Below are 19,070 nucleotides of genomic sequence, written 5' to 3'. Positions count from 1 at the left end.
TGGCGAGGAGAAAAACGGGACCGCCCCATCGCAAAGGTCGAACTTCAATAGCAGACCACCCCGCATGGATGCGATACACGAAAAGGGATCATCTATTTGTTATTTAAACTGCATGATTTCATTTCGTTCGTATATAGAAATATCTCAGAAAGGTGTGACTGCCAAAGTATTGCCATGAGAAAGTTTTCGAACGCGATGACAGGCGCTATATAATTTGACGCAGTGGTATAACTGTCTTACTGGTTGTTTCAAGGTGTTAGACATACGAAGTAGAACTGAAGAGTACACTGGTTGAACTTTAAAAACGTTGGGGGGGGGGAGCAGTCCTTGTCATGAAGGGATCAGTATAAGATCCTCTTACACAAATGTGTATCTACTTGATGGGGAAGTAGGACGGATTAAAAAGTTCGCAAAGTGTGCGGATGTCAACTTGATCAGAACTGTGAGGCGAGAACGGATCAGACACCGTTGGATAATTTAGTGAATCGTTGAAGTGAAGCTGTCTGCTTGTTCTGCCGAGGTTTAGCCTGGTGAAGTCAAAAGAATGAAGCAAGCCGATTTCAGAACTGCAAGTGCGCACCCGCATAAGGGCAGCCATGAACATTGTTACTACACGCTTGGGTAAGCAGATACATGCAACTGAAATAGATCCGAATTTAACTTAAATTGGATGGTATCCTAAACACAATGTGGGATCTGTGGTACATAATATAGGAAGTATTAAAACCAATGCATACAATATATGCACTGATTATCGCACGCGTGTAGCCTTCGTGAAACCACCTGTAGCATAATATTTATGCATAGAGCCTATGGTACATTTACCACATTGGCAACAAGGTGCGATTTGCCGACCGTTTCGTGAATTTATTGCTCCAGCGCAATGTAAAAGCCTTGTAGATCCTGAAAACGATTAGAACAAAATTATGAGGGCAGTTTAATGAATTATCTTATGCAAATGCACGATACAGAATCAAAAAAACAAAGAGTGTATTCGAATTTGATTGAAATAATTTCATGCATTATACTTATAAATGCCCTGGGAGGGAAGGTTGCTTCAAATAGAAAATGTTGTGCTTGCTATTGGTAACGACATTAAGTTGCTGTGCTAGCTTCAAAGGACGACATCTAAGCAAAAAGAACATGCGTTTGCAAAAACATTGGTTTTTATATTAAGTAAATTTTTCCATAACAGTATGGAAACAAACTGCTGTATTTAAACAAGTCGTTTGCGACAATATACGTCGAAAGTTATTATTAGCCGGTTCTGCAGTAATTTTTGAGTCGCTTACTATGTGGTCCATATATTGATGTCAGACTCGTTCTTACACGTTACATATATAGTTATCTAGCGCGTCAACTTGTTGCCAATGTAATATATATGTATGAAGCATTTTTAATGCTTTTGGTTTTTGAATTTTTTAGCGAGCAGAACCTTTTGCAGCTCCGAGCACGGCTTAAGTCCTTTCAGGAAGTGTATCACCAAAAGCATCGAACTTTCAGTTCTATGGATGATAGCGAAGTCCCTAGATTTAACCCCAGATGTGGGCTCGGTCAAATAGGCTTCCGTAGACGTCGGGAACCGTTAAGTCACTTTTGCCAATTCGGAATTGACAAACCAATCAAAGAAGGTCGACGGAATCTTGAAGAGACACACGCTAAAGGTAGACAATAAATGTTCGTCTTATAGAAAAATATAGCAAATACTTTGGATAGCTTCTAGATCTTACGGCTTTCCGGTGTAACTATTAGAACAACGAGATAGTCTAACAGCGCATTAAAGTATACTTAATTTTAACTCGTTTGCTAAGTCGAGCGAACGTAAACTCCTAACAACTCTTGTCGAAGCCTCTACCTAAAACAATGATCTAAAACAAATTAAAATCAAGTTGTTTACTAAAAGAAATCTGTGCAGAGTTCCAATTGCTAAATTCATTAGCGGCAGATTTGCTCGTTTAGGTAGTGTATAGTCTACCCCCGTCATAATAGAGTGCGTAGCGTGTTTGCCTACTAAATTTAAATACATGTGAAGTGGTCTAGGTTCGAACCCGGATGTATATTTGGCTTGGAAGCATTTGGTGATAGCCGGGCGTGCGCCGTTGGCTGTGTGGCAAAGGCAATAACTCGAAATTTTTGTCGAGATGATGCAGCCAATTTTTTCGTAATTGACGTTTTAGATCGGGTGGCACTAGGATAATGTAGAGGATGCCGTTTTAAAAATACATGATTTTTTCTATTTTTTTGTGGTCTTTTTTTATTTGTTTCGTATCAGGTAGAAGCTCGGAAGCACAGAAGAAGTCGAGTTCAGTCAGCGCTCTGGAGCATTTGTTCACTCCGCAACGTATGCTGGAAGACTCCGTCGACGCTGCTACGATGCGGCAGCGAAAGAATTTTGAGAATCACTTGCGTAAGTTCTTCGTTGAAACGAATAGCCGAAGGCATGCGCTAAAGAATTACAGCACGTTTAAGGAAGATTCCCAAGTGAAAACCACCTGGATAGCACATCCCTGGAGTGTTAACCGGTACGTTGGTTCCCAACAGAATTCGTTGCACAAGAGATTGCATTGAGCTCACTGGAAAAAAGCCTATGATCAATCTTAAACTTATGCGAATTCTGATTGATTTTAATAATAATAATAATGATAGCAGATATGTCATAAACGATTTGTTAAATACGTATTGGTAACACCAACAAGAAAATGCATATCCACATAGCTACCATTGGATTTCTTGTTGCAGGCTGCGCTGGGATCTTATCATGGTATTAGTTTGTACCCTCAGCATGATATTAGTTCCGATTATGGTGGCGTTCCTAGAGTATTTCGACTGGTGGGACGAGTGCCTTGCATTCAACCTGACTTCTGATGTAATCTCAGCCGCGGATATCATCTTTAATCTTCGTACTGGTAATAGATATTGGAGAAGATAGAAGTAAACAGAAATAGAAGAATGGATTTATTTGAGACATTAATATCTAAGGATTGTCGCGTAAAATTCTATCTATTTGGACATTGTTCATATTTTTGGAAACCTGGTAGCTTCAGGGAGTGTTTTTCTCACCTAAATACAATCGTTATGTAGTATATGTCGTCAGGAGAGCTTGAAACAGCAATCCCTGCCGGTTTTCACAGACAGGGGTATAGTCGTCCAAGCCACCTCACCGGTAACAGATATTGCTTAAGTAGATATACATATGAATAAGATTACGTGCAATTACTTATTCCTTGTGTGTTTGTTGTTCACTTAGAGAGTTCTTTGAAAAATGGTAGAGGGCCGCTTATGTTTTTCGAGAACCTTATCCGCCGTCCAGAAGGTCTTTCGTTTAACGAGTCATTTTGAAAATTGTTTACGCAAAATTTTCATTGAAAAAAAAGGTCGAAAGCATGAACTAAAAAATTAAGGCATTTCTAAACATCATTATACCCTTTTCCTAAGTCTAATACTATATCACGATACAACTGCCATCTCTACAGGCTTTGTCGATCGAAGCGGGGTCTCCTACAAGGTGAACCTGTCATCAGAAGCTATTCGCTCTCACTACCTAAAAGGATGGTTCGCCGCGGATTTCATATCGACCTTCCCGTTTGACTACACTCTGCCAAAGATCATCCAAGTATTCTGTGGGTAGTGATTTTGAAGAAGTGAAAGTTTTATGGTCTCAATAGCTATGTGTAAATTATATGGTTTGTAGAAATACTGACTCTTATTGAATATCTGAACATATATCGCATCTACAATGAAAATGAAAGACAACACAAATAAGCCGAAGTGAAAATAGGTAAAAGTACAGATTTTTGCTTTCTTATCGTATTCCAGTTTCCAAAAAATGCATTTTTTCTCACCACATTTACAATACTGACGCGCGAACCTGTATAATCGAATTGATAATGCCCTCATCTGTAGATAATTGCGCCCGAACAGGGAAGGCACGCTTAATTATTGCTTTCGTTTCCAAACTATAGGCTTTGAGGACTTTGAATTGAGTACCCGTATGCAAATGCTGGGAAAGTTTTTTGGTCTTCTTCGATTGCTACGGGTCTGCCGACTTGTGCGGTACATGACAAAACTGCAGAGGTCGTTTTCCAGCTCGACGCACTGGGTCTTTCTTCGAACGCTAAACATGGTCTCACTTATGGTACTGACAGCCCACTGGAATGGCTGTCTTCATTTTTTGGTCAGCTCTTGCCTCGGTTTTCCCGACCGGGGTTGGATTGCCCGCACCGGCATTAAGGCAGGTTATAATAATTACCTCAGGCGATTAGATATCAACAATGATGAAACAACTAGGCGAAAAAAAGCTCGCTTTTACGCCCGTTATATATTCCACATTGTTCTCATATTTCCATGAGTGTTAGCAAAACCATTTTGGTAATAAGCACCAAATAAACGGTTTTAGTAAAACTTCTTTCGATTGCTATTCTTAATGACTCTTCTGGAACGCACACAAAGGGTTGTAATTTTTCGTTTGCTTCTAAACCTTTCTCCGGTTACATGTGACTTCAATTGAAGATTTCTACTAAACCATCTATTTTATGCAGAATAATTCAGCGAAAAATGCCCATAATATGAGGCACGTACAACTTCTAACGTGTCTTCCAATGATTAATAAAAATACACTTACGCTTGTTTTCGGTATTGCCTGCAATATTGGAACTGGTGATCAACAACACGCATGTTACGGCCGTTTTGATAGAAATTGGCTCAAACTAAATGGCACATATGGCTAATGATTGCCACTTTTCGTTTGAGCTTTATGTTCTTATTTCTATGTGTTTCTCTGCTCAGGACTCATCGTGGATGGTTCAGTATTCTTGGTCGCTCTTTAACTCACTATCGCAGACGCTGTGCATAGGGTACGGCCGCATGGCTCCGGAGACCTTGGTCGACATGTGGTTTACTCTATGGGGGATGCTTAGTGGGTCTGTTGGGTTCTGTTTGATCATTGCACATATTGCTGCAGTTTGGCAACAGATGGATGCACCCCGGAAACTACATCGACAAAAAGTGGGTTATAGCTTCTTTGGTTCTCGTGCAGTTTAAACTTGAAATATGCGTTTTTATAGAATTCGAAACCCAACTGTTTAGGTTAGGATATTATAATATTTCGATTTCGATAACGGAATCGCCTCTTTACGTCAAAAACTTGCTGTAAAGTAATTTCAATAATCCTGTAGGAAGGAGTGCATTATCGGCTTCTCGAGTTTAGAATACTTCAATAAGTTCTGAAAACGAGCGTTCCCTTTAACTTTAATACTACAGTATTGTAAATGAAGTTTAAGGCAAACAATTTTTTTTACTAAGATACTATGTCCACTTGCCCCCTCCCATCATTAGTTACCTTTACCTTGCTATATTTCGACCATGTCACCGGAACCGTAAACGGCTAACAAGATCGTTTCTTCTGTGTGTTCTGTGGTTGTTTATAGTGAAAATCACACAAACTGAGCTATACACTCATGATGCTATATATTACCTTTGCGGTTCATCTTTCCGGATCAATGGTGCCAGCCATAGTCCATACCTTTTAATGCACACACGTTATGCTTTCAGATGGCCGAACTTGAAGATTACATGTCCTATAAAGCCTTTGATGAGAAACTGCGTTCCAAGATCCGGGACTACTTTGAGCAACGCTACCATGGTCGGGTATTTGACGAAGAAAGAATATTGGCATGTATGTCTGAACCACTTCGAGAGGTCAGTACCGAGCTTTGGCTGCATGGGCAGGAGTTTCTTTTAGTTGTTTCAAAAAAGTAATCATCTGAACTGACATTCATCTATATATAGATGAATGTCAGTTAGGCCTCGAGAGCCATTTGTTGAAGCGTAAACTTAGATAGGATTTGAAAGTTTCAAACTTTGTTCTGGACAATAAAAAACTATTAAAATCCACCGCAGTCGTTTTCGAAAACTAGACCCGTAAAACTAAGCATGTGTTTTTCTTCTCTTTAGTTAAGGCGCAAATGCGCCTTTATAAGATCAGAGAAGATAGTTGCGTAGTTGACGTACGGTGTGTGGAATATAGTAATACCGTATTTCGAGCGCTGTGTATAATATTGACAGGCCCATCGCTTTCACGCGTTCACCCAGACATTCTTTATGCAGAAACACTATTCACACGTCCAGTTGAAGCTGTTGCCTTGCACCGAATAAAACGTCTGCTTCTAACAACGAATTTGTTCTCATTGGTATTTGGCTGTATTTGTTTTATTGGTAGTTGGTAATGCGGCACAATTGTCAGACGATGATTTCGTCTTTACCGTTCCTGAGTTCAGCGGAGCCACCGTTCCTCAACGAGCTCGTCACGCATCTGAAATTTGAATTATATCAACCAGATGACATTATTGTGTCTCATGGAACTGTTGGTTAGTAAACGCTTCGGATCTATCAGCATCTGTCAATTTTCTTGTTCCCACAAAATCGAGTAATAAATAGTCTAAAACATGCGTAATTGTCATGCTAACATGGGGGGTTCACATATTAATACTGTGGTAACGAATGACTTGAAAAATTCTTCATTGAAAACACCGATGGACAGGCTTAATGGTAACATTCCAACCGATAGTTAACGTATCCATTAACCGCCCTAAATGCAAAATACTTTCTGCCAGACCACAGGGCAAGAAGACCACTAAGACTCGCATTTGATGAATCAATCTGTTCAAGATTCGATTCTATTATCATACATTAGGCCAGCGTAAGCAACTCCGTTAGCTGTTCTATTGGCAGCAAGAACTTTAGAACCATTTGCTGTGGTAACTTTTAATTTTATTCTAATGTGTATAACTTTTAACGGACGCACATCTGAGTAGATGTATGCACGTCTTCTGCGTCGTCTTGCGCTAAGGATGTACGAGGAACTTTCAAGGATGGAAATGCTATAAAACGTTACCATGTCCATGTCATGATCTTGTAGCACAAACTTATATATAGTATATATATTTAACTGATATATTAATGTTACTAATGCGTTGTGAAAGATTCCATCGTCGGAGTGCATTTTACAAACAATTCATGGCATATGCAAACTGTTTTTCTTTCTTATTATGTCTGACAAATGCACAGTTATGTGGTAGGTGTTTCGAATAGAGGGATTAAAGCCTCTCAGCCATAATACCTCCTTTATAACGCTGTATTGGTCTTAGTACGAGAAGCTTTGATACGATTATCGCAAAGCTTTTAAAAAAAAGTCAGGTAAGTACTAGAAAAGCGATTTTCTTAGTTCGAAATTTATTACGTACATATGTCTAGTAGTTTTCCCATTCTCTGCTACGAAATCGACTCACGAAACGAAACACACACATATAATAAGCTATATATATCTTTTTATATGTTTCATAACTTCTTTTTTCTATTGTTGCCTATATATAGGGGAAAAAATGTTCTTCATTCAAAGTGGCGAAGTGACAATTCTCAACCACGATGGCGCAGTACTGGCTTCACTTCACGAAGGCCAATACTTCGGAGAGCTTAGCCTTCTCGTCCGTTGTGAACGCAATGCAACAGTACGGGCTGCGACGCATTGCAGCTGTTTCACATTGGACGTAAACGACTTCAGACAGGTATGAAATTTTTCGGAACGTTATCGACGAGTTTTTGAGCGAAAAATGTCCCCTAATTGTCTCCCCTCTGCTGTCTGGCTTCGCTTCACGCCAACAGAGAATGTAAGATGTAGAGAAACTTTTAGAGTCGTTTCTGTGATGCTATAGTGGTCTGTTAAACATGACGATACGCGGTAGTCCAGGTTTGAAATAGGGCCTGCTTCGTGCTGGTGGGAGCTAGCTGGTTGAAAAAGAGATGTTTAATTAATCGCAGGCTGTAAAAAATTCGAAACCTTACTTTTTGTTTTTCTAAATGACCGTCCTTAATCATTGCTTTGACCGTTTCTGTTACAGAGACACACTATGGCTCTAGTTCGAATTTCTACAACCTATAGTTAATATAGCAGACAGAATGAAATTATACACGCCAAGTTACTTTAAACTTTTCGTCTTATCGTGCGACTCCTTTGCTGTTTTGTTACCTTGATTGAACGAAAGGCTGTGTTTGTTTGTGATGGCAAAACAAAATTTCGAAGCTCGACAGGGCGGAAGGCGAGAGATATCGAGATTCCACCAGAGAAATCTGTAGGCCTAAATAACATGACGAACTTTGCTAGTTTCGCCACATGGTACCCGTATGCATAAGACAAGCATGCTGTGTTCAATTGTTTAGGACACGAATTGATATTAAATAAAATAATACATTCGATTTGCTGTATCGACATCCTATCTAGGTGCTCGTGCACTTCCCGCATATCGAAGTTTCGATCCGAACCCTTTCGCGGGACATTCACGCCATGTGCGATCGTATGTCACAGGACGGTCCCACCAGTTTAATTTCAGCCGTGTCAATGATGACCGGAACCTTGTATGATGGAGCCGAACCGATGGCTGAGGATGTTGAAGCTCCTCCGGATTTTTCAGACTGTTCAAACGCTGCCCTTGGAGCGTCACAGAGACAGACGACTACTAGTTCCTACCAGCTGTGAGCCGCCTACACCCGCTTCTCGATGCTACAACAAGTGTTAAAATAGGAGATTTAGAAAAGGCACTCAGCGAATACTCAATGAAGATTATGCACAAAGAAAGATCTTGATTCGTCTTGGCAACATAATGAACTAACGAATTTATCGTAACAAAAACGCTAATCCTTTATGAAAAATATAACATATCTTACGTAATTTTCACTCTTTGACACTACAGTTCTATCATACCTTACAAAGAATTTTGACAGTGCCCTTCCATTTTTGACTTGCACGGATAATACTCCACTTTGTTGCAAAGTTAGCGTTGGAAACGCATACACTGATCGTCTTTTAATAGCTGTTTTATTAATATTGCTATAGTCCTGCAGATGTGTACCTTATAAAACAACTAATTTTCTTGTAATAAAGGTTTTCCTTCTAGACTAGGTATTGTTATACAGTATTCTACCAATAACTGAATTGTAGGCGATTTTAGGCAGCAGTCAAATCTTTTCCACGAAGATCTACCGTTCTCGTAATAAAGGCCTGTCCGACTAAAATATATGGACACACAGAGAAACGCAGACGAAAAAAAAACATTTCTAAATTATGGATTTTCATTTTTACAGACAGTTGCATGTTTAACTAAAAGTTGGTAAACTGTAAACGGAATAATAATTTGCTTATAAAATGTTTTATTTGATGCGTAGATAAAGGTGCAATGTTCAAAAAGGAACGTACAGAGACTTCGATTATCCATTGTTCTGCATTTAGTTCCGGTATAGTATTCGGCTTTTTAAACAGCAAAATCTAGCACACTGAGAGTACATTATACGTTTTAGTTAAGAGACCACTGAACCCAATCATATAGTCAACGCAATAACTACATCGCCAAATATATCTGTACACGTAGATGCGTTGTTATTGGGTGTTTATACAATCTGACTTAGAGTAACTAATATAATATATATATGGCTAGTGTTTTATACTAATAAAAAATAGAACATTACTTGCTACGGTTTTTTAATTGGCAAAACGTATAGCCGTATTCAGTATTTGCGTTACTGCCTATATGAGCCTTTAATTAACTATCGCTTTCTGAAGAAATCCTTATTACTCTACGACGTGTTTACTGTCAATAATGCGGGAATATCAGTCAACAAGAAAATTAAAGTATACGTTTTCACTATTTTTAGGACTGAATGATGTTTGTGTTCTATGTCATTCAAAACTAAACTGACGTGTGAGCCTATCTTCCCCAAAAAGTAAAAAATACAAGCATAATTAAATCGGTAAAGCGACGCTTTCTTCGTTAAAGTATATATGTAGGTATATGTATTAGTACGGAATTGGCGATGTCTAGGTGGGTGCAAACATTCATTATTAGCATTGAAATTAATTTATAGCTAACATAATGATCTATTCTAAAATTAAGTTGACGCAATTTCATTTTAGAATGAACTCAGTTATATCATACATGGATAATATGGAGTTCAATACAGCTTACGCCGTGTTTGTCATAGTCTCCACACTGATTGAATCTTTTCATAAAGGAACTTGGCTTCACAAGAATAAATCGGATCCCTTCTTCGAAAGGGAAAAATTCTACCATATACCAGTTGTGGCAGTAAAAACACTTACAGAAGTTGCGTGACCATAAGGACGAACACGCGTTTTTCACGACTTCTGTATAAATGTCGGAAGAGTTTTTAAAGCTCAAAGTGTTGACGCACTCCAAGCACTCAGGAATCAGTTAGGGACAAAACACACCCAAGGGAAACGTGCACAGCAATCTCTTTTATTAGAATTCCGTACAGTTAGCGGGTGCCAATGCCCAGTTCTACCTGCTCTAATTTCCGTCGACTAATACCTTAACTGGCGGAAGGCGCCCTTCTTTGCTCCCAGTAATCCGGAAAATTCTCACCAGTAATGACAATAGTTGGAGAATAAAAGAAGAAAGAAGATTGATTACGCTCAAATTGCGGATGCTGTTCTATGACTTAAATGAATGTCGCTCATTGTTAACAGTAAACAAACCATTTCACATTTATCTTATGAGTGTATAAAAGCGATATAAGTGATAGAGCCACCAGAAGGTTTGCGCCACTTCTCTCGGACCAGCTGGTCAAATAGGAAAGGGGTAAGTGTTAGCTCTGCACCCGATCAGCTGGTGTATACGCGTGGTTAGAAAGAAAAGGGACGAGAACGGCAAACAACTGATATAATAAATTTGCGGGGAACGTTCAATTCAAGTCGGGTTTTGAATACTAACCTTGTTATGAGAATAAATATATATCTAAAAAGTGGTATTATATATCTAAAGTATATATCTAAGAAGCTGGATTTCGTGCAGTTTCCCTTATAGATATAAAGGTAGAAAAGAGTGTCAAACCTCTGAAACATTTTCGATAGTCCATAATATTAACCTTCGTCGCAGTGAAATGGTGATTTAGCGAGTGGATATTTGCTACAGTACAATGGAGGTATAATTATGTAACGTCATTTTCATTCATTGAGGACAATTGCCGTTTTTATAGTCGGCGTGTCACCGCTGTAATTCACTTCGATCGCGAAATGCATCCGTTTTAGAGTCTATGGCATTTGAAAGAGAGATTCATAAGTTATCCTTAATATTTGATTTGCTAGACACCGCGTACGCATTCCCGTTATAATTTTAGAAAATCTTCAGTACCTTGGGGTGATTGGCGATTGGATTTCTGATAAAGACTGTTGTCTCGTATAATAGACTAACGATTAAAAAAAATCTTCACCCGATTGCTGGAAGACAATTTCGCTTGGCTTTGTAGTGATGACGGCGTGCGCTGCTCCGATGACCCTGCTCTGTGAATGACCGTTCGTGTATCCCCCACAATCTAGACGCGTATATACGCTACTTTGTTTTAGACATTAAAATCTATCGTTAAACGAGCGCTTTTTTCGTACACATTAATGGGCATTTTTTTTTTTCAATGTAAACCCAATTTTAGAAACATACAAATTTTACGAGGTTCTAGTGTTATATAACTATTACAACTATTTACTATAATAAAATGAGTAGTCCAACAAAATCAAGATACGAATTCGTAACAGAGTTAATTAATGTGGCTTATTTTTCTTTACAAAAATTAACTGGTTCGCAACCGCACAGAGTTCTTCGAAGAAGGTTCGTATGTTACCCTCGCAAAATTCTTGGTATCGTCTTATTCAGTACTTTGCTGTCGTTAGCTTTTATTTAATTTCCTCCCTTACAGAGGAGCTCGTATCAAGTTAGTACCGCAGCATATATTGAAAACACTTCCATATATTTCGGTAAAGCTTGAATATAATAAATGGCTTTTACAAACTGTTTTCGTTACCTCTCCTTCTTTTAAAAGCACGGGCAATAACTAAAAATTATAGCTTAGCTTCCCTTGAGTGGTGTGACAATTCAGCTGTAGTACATTAGAGTATGCCAAGCCTACAGACTGTGGCCGACAAGAAGACATGCTTATTTTCCCTTTTTTTAATACGAAGCTATATAAATCTCTCGGACTAGCAGAACTTGACAGATTCTAAATTTGGGTTGATCGTCAACTGCAATCTCGCATTTAAGGTGCTCTATTTACTATGATATATACCCGGACAACTGTTATACAAATTTCAGCAAATCAGTGCAGTAGATGTTTATTCCGTCGCTCATTATGACATTATTAACATAATAATATGTACTGCAGAAAAAAATATACGGATTATGTCTTTCATTTAATCTGAAACGAATTGAATTTTAATTGATTTATTCTTTTTATGGGAATCGTAAGCGGCTTAGAAGAATTTGGGTTAGACTCTATTCATGTGCGTATGATTGAATGTGATTAATGAAGAGATAGCTTAAGAAGAAACCTGTGCGTACTGTTACGTAATGTTGATCGCTAGAAGATGGCTGCCGGCGGCGACCAAAGCGCCGATTCACCTAAAAGTAGTACTTCTTCGTTGATCTGGGGCCTTCTTGAGGTCAGCGAAAAAGCTGCTAGAATTGCTCGCGAATGTCGGGCTCGTAAAGAACTTTTCGACTTATTAGTCGAGGAGAAAATCGGCAAAGATAAGAATCCTCGCATGGCTCAAGACTTCAAGACATTAACAGATGTGCTCGTCCAGGAAACTGTAAAACATAATCTCTGCGCTAAGGTATTGTTACGTTGCACTACGTATTCATGCTTATTCGACGATCTTTATGATGACCAATGCGGACCATTATGTGGAATATAAAAATCTGTTACATAATAATTTACAATCGGGCCATCACACAAAACCAACAATGATTCAACTCGAAATGCTACTTATAACTATATTAATTTATTCCAGTGGCCAGTTTTAAAATCGAATATTCTAGGCGAAGAGAATAATCTGTTCACCAATGCTAAGGGTCAGGGTATTTTGGTTGAGGTCAAATCCACCGAAGAAGAAACGGCTAATCTGCTTGAGCAGGTAAGGCCTTTGTATGCGGCGAGATGCGACTAAACAACTCGGTCATGCTCAGATGTAATCATTTGCTCGTGAATCAAAACGAAAATAACGTCCAGTTCTCTGGATGTGTTCTGCTTCGCGTAAAAGTGGAACATTATTTAGATTCAGTAAAAAACTATAGTTTTCAATGACGTGATATTTGCACGTACCCTATCGTCGGGTGTCAGAGAGGCGCAAATATATTAGGTGCTAGAATTTAGTAATTCGTCATTCTCGACGTACAGGTCTTGGATGGTAATTCGGCTGCGGCAGCGCTTTTGGCCCGAGCCGTTCATCAAGAACCGGAGGTTGAACAGGTAGTGCGGGCTGACTTCAACCGATTGAAAAACGCTCTCGACAAGCAGGACGTATTGCTCGAGGATATCGGCATATGGATTGACCCTATTGGTGAGTGATTGTGCCAATAATGCTAGAAATTGCTATATTATTTATGAAATTGCTTTATTATGTATATTAATTATCCGATGACCAAGGCCAATCATAATAGTGGTTTACGTTTTACGAACGGTGATGAACGAAGTTATAGAACGATAATAAAAGCAAAAAAGAGACTTGTTTGAAATGGTTCTTCTGTAGTCAGGAGCTAGCATTTCCTTCACTTCTTTACTAAACATTTCTTGAGTTTTTTGTATCTGCCGTTAACCGTCCTTTACGATGGTTGTTCTTTAGCACAAGGCGATGCGTGTCTGAGCCCGGCTTCGAACCTAGACCTTCTTATGTTTTTGTATTAATACCTGTTTTGCTTACTGAAATATTTACCCTGTAATATTCTAAATGAATATAAGAAAACTTCCTGCAATACCTGTTTATAGTGTATCTTTTTTTACCCCTTCTGCTTACCAAATGTGCTTTACAGACGGCACGTTTGAATACATCGCCGGTATGTGGGACGCGGACTCCGCATCGGACCCTACCATTCCACTTGAACAACAACGTCCGCATCGGAAAGGTCTTCGTTGCTGTACCGTGCTTATCGGGGGTTTTTCGAAGTCATCAGGAAGCCCGATATTTTCTGCGGTATCTCAACCGTTTGCAACACCCCATGCTGGTCCCACAACTACGTTCTTCTGCGCTCGAAGCATCCACAATGTCCCTCATCTGCCAGTCAAGTACAATGTCGTCGTCTCGACTGTAGAAGAACAAGATATTCTAGAGAAACTAGAAAGGGCATCATTAACTGTGACTCATGCCTCTGGAGCTGGCTACAAGCTTTTGATGGTAGCGCTTGGCTGGTGCGATGCTTATGTCCTAACGCAAGGCAGCACCTTCCGATGGGACACTTGTGCACCCCAAGCTCTGCTGCAGGCACAAGGTGGAGGGATGCGGCAGTTTAACTCTAAAAAACCCATCCGATACGATGTTTACGACAAACAATTGGCGTGCAATACCGGGGGACTGATTGCGTACCGAAACGAAGCCATATGTAGAAAGATACTCAGCGTCCTAGAAATTGAGTAATCGGCGGATTAGTAGGATGAGAATAAATACGAATGGCATGGTCTGACGCACACTCGGTCAATGTGACCCATGTGTTTTTGTGGTACACGGAAAATGAAGCCATTAAAGTATATAAAACATTGTTAAGAAAGATCGTACCTTTAGGTTAGTTCATAGTTTGTGTACGTAGACTTGTGAAATAATAATTATCGTAATTGTATTAATTATTTTATAAGAATAGTATTGTGTGATTATAGCACCCTTTTGTTGGGAATTAATTTGATTCACTACACAGCAGCCGTTGGTGACTGGTGTATAATACCCTGAAAAAGTTATTGTAGGGTACTTTCAAGACTGGATCTTAGTCGGCTAAAACCGCTAGAAGACTTTCATCGGATACAGCCCCAGCTCATATAAGCGCTTTAGCGTTAACGACGAGAAAAGGCCGCGCCGAACCAAAAAAAAAATAACTAAAGCATAAGAACCATTCCAGAACGATTGATACTCGTTCATTAAAAACAAACATATCTTTTGTGATGCGCCGATGTGTGACATTAGCCAAATTTCTGTCACCAGTTAAACATGTGCAGTCAAAATCGTTATTAACAAGAGAATCTGTTATTTCTAATATGGCTTGTATTCTTACTCTTCGTAGCTTCAAGTGGATAATTTTTCCGTCACACTTCGGTGAGAACAAAACATACGTGGAAAATATGGAGCGTATATACATATACATAATGTATTGTATTATTATATAAAAACAATGAATATAAGGACTCGATAGTCTCGATGCAGTTAATTTATATTATTATTAGGACTATTGATCCTATTCGACGATATGGGTCACCACAAGATGCGTATTTAGTGTTATGGTAACTCTGCTAACGGAACTACTCCAGAGCATACTTTATCGTATTTGTTTGTGTAATATCTATATTTGCCACAAGCACTTTAATGATCGCTAGTGTTTTTACACATAGTCTTTTAATGAACTGTCTATTACGAAAATTCTCACTAGATATTGTGACGGTAGTTCGGATCTACTATACAATGTATTACCGATAAATCTATACTAACGTCTAACTAAATAATGCACATTTAACTCGGTAAGTTTATAACGCTCTAGCATTACATGACCGCAATGTATCTATCGTATATAAAAACTATGTATAAAAGAAATCTCGTTATATCTGGCAAAAACGCCCCGTTTGATACTTCAACTTGATCGTGCGTGATGCTTAGCACAACAGTAATGGTATCTGACATGCATACTGAAGCTAGGCATTCGTTAGAAGATATCTGATCGTTATCTGTAAGGTGTTACTACAGTATAATAAAAAGCAAAAAACTTCCATTCTCTCGAAGCACCAGTACATACTGTATTCACTTAAATAAAGGGAGGTGAGATCATCAAATAGCCGATATTGCAGTTATGTGCCTATTAATACTTGTCCGACCCTCGTCCTAAAGTGCCTCATAGCTCTCAGCCTTAGAGTTTGCTCGAACTCACGCTATTGCAGTCCTGAGGTACGTGCTGACTCTTGTAGTTACAACGTTTCGCTTCGTATACTTCGCCGGCGTCGTCGCTAACGATTCGACGCCTCAAGGTCATGGTCGACTGCATCCACATGGATAAACCCATACGCTGCTGTTTATGCGAAGTGCTACAGCATTCCTCCGTTGTAAAGCTGCTTAATCTCTAACCATCACTGTGTATTTCAGTTTATGGCAACGGTTTCTGCTTCGGTGGCTTTAGTTTGCTTTCCGCTAAGATAATATCACTAGGCCGAGTTACCTTCCAGAGGAGATCGGGGTCTCCTTTAAGCATTTTTGCTCGTACACCACAATACCTGCAAACGAAAAGTGACAGTTCGTCAAAACAAGTTGACAATTAACTACGAAATAGGTATTTCTATTACATACATGTAATACATTCAGGAATCATATAACATACGCGCATAGCCAAAATATGGGTCTCATGGAAGGATGTTAGCAAGTTTTGTGCTTTTTTTCTGTGGGCTCTGGGTTTGAGTGAAGCCCATGGCCTATTGCTCTATTGAGTTTTGTGATATCTACTATTAAAGCTTCGAATTTGTGGACGTATGGGTTTGAGTTTAAATATTTAATATGGACATTCAACACTTTGAGCGCATGTGTTTATAGTCGAAATATTTATTTCACTGACTAATATAATCAAGCTTTTAATGCAATTTAGCAAGTTCCTTTCGTACTTTATGGAAACTTTTTTAGGGGCGTGATATCATACAACGCCTTCCCTACCTGCGAACGAGTTCAAGGCATTCTGTGCCATGGAGGAGTTGGTGCTCATCACAAAGGGAATAAGCTTTGGCTAGGATAGGATACCTGAAATGAATAAAATCAAATTAAAATTAAGCGTCCGTATTTACCCAACTTGATTCTTTTAGCCTGCCTTCGCATTCTCGAAAGAACTTCTGGAAATTAATCGTACCGTATATCTTATTATTATCTATCTCTCAATACTAGCAGGATCTTGTCTTAAGCCATATAGATATTCGAATCTCATTTAAAATTATTATTATATAATTTTCATGTTGTATCGGAAAACGAAATCATAATTGTCGTATCAACTTTGCTCCAAATCAGTAAACAATAGTTCGTTGATATATGCTGTATATATGGTATGTTATGCAATGTCGCAATTCAGTCTGACACTTTTTCTGGCAATGTGGGCTACGCAGTACTTTCATTCGCCCTGGATTAATATCGTACATATGATTAACAATGTCAGTTATGACTCACTTGAATATTTGCGGCATTTCTGAATTGACATATAATCTTCCTTTTTCATCCGTATACCGAGGAATGGTGTCTTCTACAAGCCCATTGGCATCAATCCGTAAAACCGTTGACACCAACGGGACCCAGAAACCGGCTGCGCCGTACTCTTCCGCTGCGCATAACAACTCTTCGATCAACTAAGCGTAGGGGAGTAAGTTTTAACATTTATGTCTTCTTGAAACAACAACGCTTAAAAGCAGTGCTAACACGTAAAACTTGAGACAACTAATTAATTTACGTGTAGTACGCGAGTCATAAGAGTCATAGCGCACATGGATGCATCAATATAGATAACAAAGTTAAGAACTACCAAAAAGGTAAACAGGTTTATACACCTGAAGTGCAGTGTAATCAATTCCCATACTATAGTAATAGATTGTTTAAGCCATGAAACCGTGATTTCGCCTTTTTTCGTCTTTACAAAGAAGAACATGATATGTAAACAAACTGTTCAATAATTTAGCTGTCGAATTAAATTGTCGAATCAATATAAAAGCCTTTCATTCCGCGGTCTAAACAGTGCCACCAAACTCCAGTTAATGAAATATCTACCGATATATGTATGTCTATGCATAGTATATCAATGCACCTTAATCGGGATGACAGGTCTGACAGCATCATGCACTATAACGAAGAGATAGCCTCTGTTTCGGAGGTGCTCCACCCCGTGAGCAATCGATGAGTGACGTGAGTCAATGGCACTCGCTGGGCGGCAAATAACTTCTACGGAAGCCGCTCCTTTTAGCGAAGTTCTGCCGTCACTTTCCTCACAGAGCAGCCGTGCTTCTGGGGGGCCAGCTGCACTGCTGTAGCATATCGAATAGAGACACTCATAAATTTTAATACAGTTTTACTAAGTGGTACACCTAAAGAAAGTCAAATGTTCATTGTATACACTTTATCTGTTAATTATTTTCCTATAATTAAGTGTCATCTAGAAAGACGATGACTGCTCATTATGAGTCGATCTATACGTTTCATATGAACGAATTCTCTAATTCGGGCCACGTTAAGGGAGTGGTATGTTCACATTACGTTAGCTCTAAAGGGCTTGACACTTTGTTGTGCAATTACCATGTTAAGTTTTCTAACAGAAAATTAATAACTTTTATGGAAGTAATCATTTCCTGGAAAGGGTGTCCTTCATGACATGTTTTTATCAATCTCTAGTCATTGAAAAGGTTTATAATCAGTTAAGCTTTTGATTCAGAAATTTCGAACTTAGCGGCAACTTCAGAAATCCCTAGAACAGAACCTATTTTCTTCATTACCACAAAACAATATGTATGCTGGTAAGCAATTTTTAGGATAATTACAGGACTTTACGTTCTGCCAACACGATTGGAACGCATCCGTCTAGATATCAATGTTTGTATGTTAGGGCCTCTACAATGCTCTAGACAGTTCAAATGATAGAAACCTAACCAGTAGTTGACGTTGCCAAAATATTGCAGATAAATAAATTTACCATGGCAGGTCATCTTCGTTGAGCAAATTGTTCACGTCAGCGCAGACTCTATCGAGGAGTTGTTCAGAAGTAACTACAACAATGAGTTGAACCCTGGTGACCAGCCTCATTCCCGCGATGGTGTGAGCTAAAATCGACCGACCATTGATGGGTATCAGTTGTTTGGGCCCACATGGCATTTGGCCCATGCGAGCACCGATACCACCTGCAGGTAAAATGACAGCTACGTCTCCACGAGACATATCGTTTACCAGAAAGTTGGACTTTGGGGAGAAAACCTTTGAGGAATGCCGCAATTGATGAATAGATCTACCGCTGCAAATTAGGCAAGCATAT

General features: G+C 39.1%; 3 protein-coding genes and 1 long non-coding RNA gene across 9 annotated transcripts in view; 2 read left to right on the top strand and 2 right to left on the bottom strand.

Moving 5' to 3' along the window:
• The first annotated feature begins 54 nt into the window (after nucleotides 1-54).
• Nucleotides 55-9,515, top strand: LOC111269203 (potassium/sodium hyperpolarization-activated cyclic nucleotide-gated channel 2). 3 transcript variants are annotated; one of them, XM_022848627.2, is made up of 11 exons: nucleotides 55-621; nucleotides 1,426-1,664; nucleotides 2,273-2,522; nucleotides 2,740-2,906; nucleotides 3,474-3,620; nucleotides 3,963-4,231; nucleotides 4,786-5,004; nucleotides 5,551-5,697; nucleotides 6,218-6,365; nucleotides 7,372-7,562; nucleotides 8,276-9,515. In XM_022848627.2, the coding sequence occupies exons 1-11, from the start codon at nucleotides 545-547 to the stop codon at nucleotides 8,528-8,530; spliced, it is 2,109 nt and encodes a 702-aa protein (XP_022704362.1). In that variant the 5' UTR covers nucleotides 55-544; the 3' UTR covers nucleotides 8,531-9,515. The 3 variants fall into 3 exon arrangements, with proteins under 3 accessions (XP_022704362.1, XP_022704364.1, XP_022704365.1); XM_022848629.2 differs by lacking the exon at nucleotides 1,426-1,664 and having other exon boundaries at nucleotides 2,277-2,522; XM_022848630.2 differs by lacking the exon at nucleotides 1,426-1,664.
• LOC111269211 (uncharacterized) lies at nucleotides 2,228-6,203 on the bottom strand. 3 transcript variants are annotated; one of them, XR_015314512.1, is made up of 3 exons: nucleotides 6,032-6,203; nucleotides 2,720-2,903; nucleotides 2,228-2,573 (listed from the first exon to the last, which is right to left on the bottom strand). It is a non-coding gene; the product is annotated as an uncharacterized LOC111269211 (long non-coding RNA). The 3 variants fall into 3 exon arrangements; XR_015314513.1 differs by lacking the exon at nucleotides 6,032-6,203 and adding an exon at nucleotides 5,522-5,590; XR_002685646.2 differs by lacking the exon at nucleotides 6,032-6,203 and adding an exon at nucleotides 5,474-5,565.
• A 925-nt stretch (nucleotides 9,516-10,440) lies between the features above and the next one.
• Ipp (inositol polyphosphate 1-phosphatase) lies at nucleotides 10,441-15,819 on the top strand. Its single transcript, XM_022848634.2, has 5 exons — nucleotides 10,441-10,646; nucleotides 12,419-12,670; nucleotides 12,848-12,970; nucleotides 13,234-13,396; nucleotides 13,866-15,819. The coding sequence occupies exons 2-5, from the start codon at nucleotides 12,422-12,424 to the stop codon at nucleotides 14,465-14,467; spliced, it is 1,137 nt and encodes a 378-aa protein (XP_022704369.1). The 5' UTR covers nucleotides 10,441-10,646; nucleotides 12,419-12,421; the 3' UTR covers nucleotides 14,468-15,819.
• LOC111269208 (D-ribitol-5-phosphate cytidylyltransferase) overlaps nucleotides 15,801-19,070 on the bottom strand; it is a 4,360-nt gene continuing 1,090 nt past the window's right edge. Inside the window, exons 2-6 of one of the 2 annotated variants that reach the window (XM_022848644.2) lie at nucleotides 18,735-19,049; nucleotides 17,856-18,069; nucleotides 17,228-17,403; nucleotides 16,727-16,810; nucleotides 15,801-16,296 (exon numbers count right to left, since the gene is read on the bottom strand). In XM_022848644.2, coding sequence (XP_022704379.1) covers nucleotides 16,170-16,296; nucleotides 16,727-16,810; nucleotides 17,228-17,403; nucleotides 17,856-18,069; nucleotides 18,735-18,976 — 843 coding nt within the window. In that variant the 5' untranslated portion in view covers nucleotides 18,977-19,049 and the 3' untranslated portion in view covers nucleotides 15,801-16,169. Of the gene's footprint in view, nucleotides 16,297-16,726; nucleotides 16,811-17,227; nucleotides 17,404-17,855; nucleotides 18,073-18,734; nucleotides 19,050-19,070 lie in introns of both variants that reach the window. The other variant, XM_022848643.2, reaches the window with a different exon arrangement.

The sequence above is a fragment of the Varroa jacobsoni genome, unplaced genomic scaffold (assembly GCF_002532875.2).
Source record: "Varroa jacobsoni isolate VJ856 unplaced genomic scaffold, vjacob_1.0 scaffold_1364, whole genome shotgun sequence".
Classification (NCBI taxonomy): Eukaryota; Metazoa; Arthropoda; class Arachnida; order Mesostigmata; family Varroidae; genus Varroa; species Varroa jacobsoni.
Note: the sequence above shows the minus strand (reverse complement) of the source record. Positions and strands in the feature narration are given on the sequence as shown.